The sequence below is a fragment of the Entamoeba nuttalli genome (genome assembly GCF_000257125.1).
Source record: "Entamoeba nuttalli P19 unplaced genomic scaffold asmbl_7335, whole genome shotgun sequence".
Lineage (NCBI taxonomy): Eukaryota > Evosea > Mastigamoebida > Endamoebidae > Entamoeba > Entamoeba nuttalli.
Genome location: NW_008578561.1, coordinates 1 through 3,404, shown reverse-complemented (window position 1 = coordinate 3,404; position 3,404 = coordinate 1). Strand labels below are relative to the sequence as shown.

At 27.4% G+C, this 3,404-nt stretch overlaps 2 protein-coding genes across 2 annotated transcripts; one reads left to right on the top strand and one right to left on the bottom strand.

Annotated features, from left to right (window-relative positions):
• Positions 1–175: 175 nt before the first annotated feature.
• Positions 176–625, bottom strand: ENU1_168750 (hypothetical protein; the record flags this gene model as incomplete). Its single annotated transcript, XM_008861080.1, has 1 exon — positions 176–625. One exon carries the CDS (start codon positions 623–625, stop codon positions 176–178), a length of 450 nt encoding a protein of 149 aa, XP_008859302.1.
• Positions 626–1,553: 928 nt separating this feature from the next.
• On the top strand, positions 1,554–3,360 carry ENU1_168740 (hypothetical protein; the record flags this gene model as incomplete). Its single annotated transcript, XM_008861079.1, has 1 exon — positions 1,554–3,360. A coding segment is annotated over one exon (1,807 nt), but the record flags the coding sequence as incomplete, so codon positions are not given.
• Between the last annotated feature and the right edge of the window lie 44 nt (positions 3,361–3,404).

The following is a 3,404-nucleotide window of genomic DNA, read 5'->3' as shown; positions in this document are numbered from 1 at the left end:
ACCTTCTTTCATAAGCCATCCTTGTGTTTTCTCTTCCATATTATGTTTTAAAGAACTGAAAAAAAAGTTCAAAGATGATTAAAAAAAATCCAAGAAAATTAAAAATAAATATTGAAATTATTTTATCAAGAATTTTAAGAAATAAAATATTCAAAGTAAATAATAATTTCGTTAATTAGACAAAAGTTGGAGAACAATCTTTTTGAGATGATGAAAGATATAAATCTAATCCTGATGTTAATAATTGACTTATATCTCCTGCAAATATTCCAAGATATAAAAAAAGTAAAACTAAAGCCACAGCCAAACGTGGTTCAACTTGAGAAATTGAATATTCGATAGCACATGAAACAATAAATCCATTAACCAGTCCCAATAAAGGTGCATAGCCTAACATAACTTTTTCGGCTATAGTTGCATGTGAAATATTCCCTGCTGTACAAAAGTAAACCGGTAAGATGGTTATTGTTGCTATCAAAACATTAATAACACTTGATATTAATACTACTTTAATATGTGGTTTTGCAAATATTTCAACAAATCTTCCAATAACATCACCAGCATAATACAATAAACCGACTAATTGAATGAGTTGATAATAATAATTATTCTCATCATAGTCCATATTATCATTATAACAATTAAAGTAACGTTGAACTGGATTTATAAAACGAGGAACAAGATAAATGGCAATATAGTAACAACAAAATATTGTTATTAATGAATGTCTCATCTCTTTTATAGTCGTTTTAAATATTCTTACAACATTATATTTTGGTAATGGATCATCAAGACCAATATACTCTTCTTGATATAGTATTCTTTCTTGACATTTAAGAAAATCATATATTTGAGGTGTAAATATAAATAATATAATAACAAGGATCAATCCAACTAATGAAAATAAAGTTACAATAGAAAAAGCAACAAACTCAGATATTTCTGCATACCCTAATATACAAGCTAAAAATGTTCCAAATGAGCATCCAGTGATATAAAAAGTTGTGTGTTGTGATGATAATGAATAACTCAAATTAAAAAATACAAAAAAATTTGATGGTGGAAGACTTGAATTGAATATTTCTACAATAAGATAAAGATACGTTTTATTAATAATTGGACTCAACATATTAATGGAAGATGAGACAGTACATATACTAGTTAATATAAAATTTGTGGCTAATGTAAAAATACCAAAAATTTTATAATTAATTTTTGCACAAGGCAAGTAAGAAAGAATTAAAAGTATTATTAATGTAATTATACCCCCTATTCCATCAACAAATGAAATAATTGATATTGATTTACCAATATCACTGTGTGTAAAGGCAGCGTATAGTAATAAATAATTAATACCAAACACAAAACAACAACACATAGTAAAAATATTCATTTTAATAGATAGTCCAATAGCACCAAATTGCATTAAAAGAAATAATTAATTTAAAGATTAAAATCTTGAATAAAAAGAGAAGGATATAAAAAGTGAGTAGTTGATTAATTCAAACATTTTTTTATTTGTTTCTCAATTATTCTGGAACTAAAAAAGTTTAATGTCAATAGAAATATCTAAAATACCTACTGGTAGTCAGAGCGTTAAATTCTTCTCTCAAATGACTGAGAAAAGAATGCTTGTAAAACGAGTTGGTTGGATTTCAAACGAAGACCTTCAAATATGTATTTCAAAAAATTTTGTTGCATTAATATCTAATACAAGTTATGAAACAGTAGATGTTTGGGATTGGCAAAGTATAGTTGGAATTCAACCATCAATTCAAAACAGTGAAGAATTTATTATTGTAGTAGGATCTACAAAACATAAGATGCTTTCAAATAATAGAAGTTATTTATTATGTTTATTATTGCAATATAAATACAAAACAAAACACCAAGAATTTACAACATTTAATGCCAAGAAAATTAAAGTTAATAAACAGTCAATTGATATATGTATTCAAATTCAACCTTATGGAATTATTGAAATGTCAAACAAGCCTGGAAAGAAAGAAAAAATCATTTTACTAACAGATATTATTAGAATTATACCATTAGATGATAGTCAGTCTATTGCATTAGTTTTTGATGGGAATCAATTTATAATTTATTCTTTTTCTGATAGAAGGAAATTTGCTGCAGAAATTCTAACGAGATGTAAACAAATTGGAATTAAAATGTCTGTTGGAAATGAGCTATCAATTGAAAATTTATTTAAGTCATCAAATATAAGAAAAGTTGAACAAGAAGATGGTGGTTCTTTAGTAGAACTAAAAGCTTCACATGGACCTGGAAAGATAGAAAGAATTATTTGTTTTACTGAAAAATGGTTTGTTGAAAGAGATGCATCTTCTTATACGGTTAAGTATGCAAGAGCATTAAACGATGTTATTCATATCTTAAGAGGTCGTGATGCTATGGAAGTAGTTGTTACTTTTGCAGATGGAAATCAAAGAGTATATTATACTAGTCAAAGAGAAGCATTTATTGCTACATTATTCGATTGTTCATTAGCAGCTAAAGCTGATCCTATTATTTCTGATATCCCAAGATTTGGTTCATTGATTATTGAAAGAATGACAGCAAGTGAATGTGGACAAAGTGAACTTACTTTATTAAAGAATATTGCTAATTTTGATCCAACAAAAATTACTGGAATTGAAGCAGTGGAATTATTTATGATTCATGTTTTCTTATTAAATAATAATATGCCACCTTCTGGACCACAATTTGCTGAAGCTAGTCGTTCAAAATTAATTATACAAGCATTAGAAAAATTATTAACAATAGGAAAACCTGGAGAAGGATTTTTACAATGTCTACATAGATTGTTATCAACTAGAATTGGATATGAGTCATTTGTAGAGAATAAGCGTATAACAGAAAAAGTAACAGAAGTAATTGGAATGGCACTCCAAAGTGTTAAACCAATTGTATTATTTTGGGCATTAAGAATTACATCAATCTTATTATGTTCTAGTGCTGACGAAAATATTGAAAAAAAAGGTAAATTAGAAGTTATGACACATGGAATTCCTGAGAGAATCTTTGCTACATTAGTTGGTAATATTAAAAAAGGGTCTCCCCTTGTCATCCATGGTTGTGTTACAGCTTTTAAATATATTGTTTGTGAACCATATTCTTATACCACAGAATTTAATATGTTCAATAGAATGATGAATATAATTAGTGGATTAGGAAGAGATGTATTTATGTTATTCCAATCACCATGTATTTCTATTCCACATATTGCTGGCCAAATACTGAGGGCGCTAGTTGAAGAAACAGATATGGATGAACGAATTAAAGAATTACAAGACTATGCATTACTAGAAGGAACAACCTTGAAATATCTTCAAATAGCTTGTTTTTCAACACCCAAAACTACAACACAATTACTTCAAAAACAT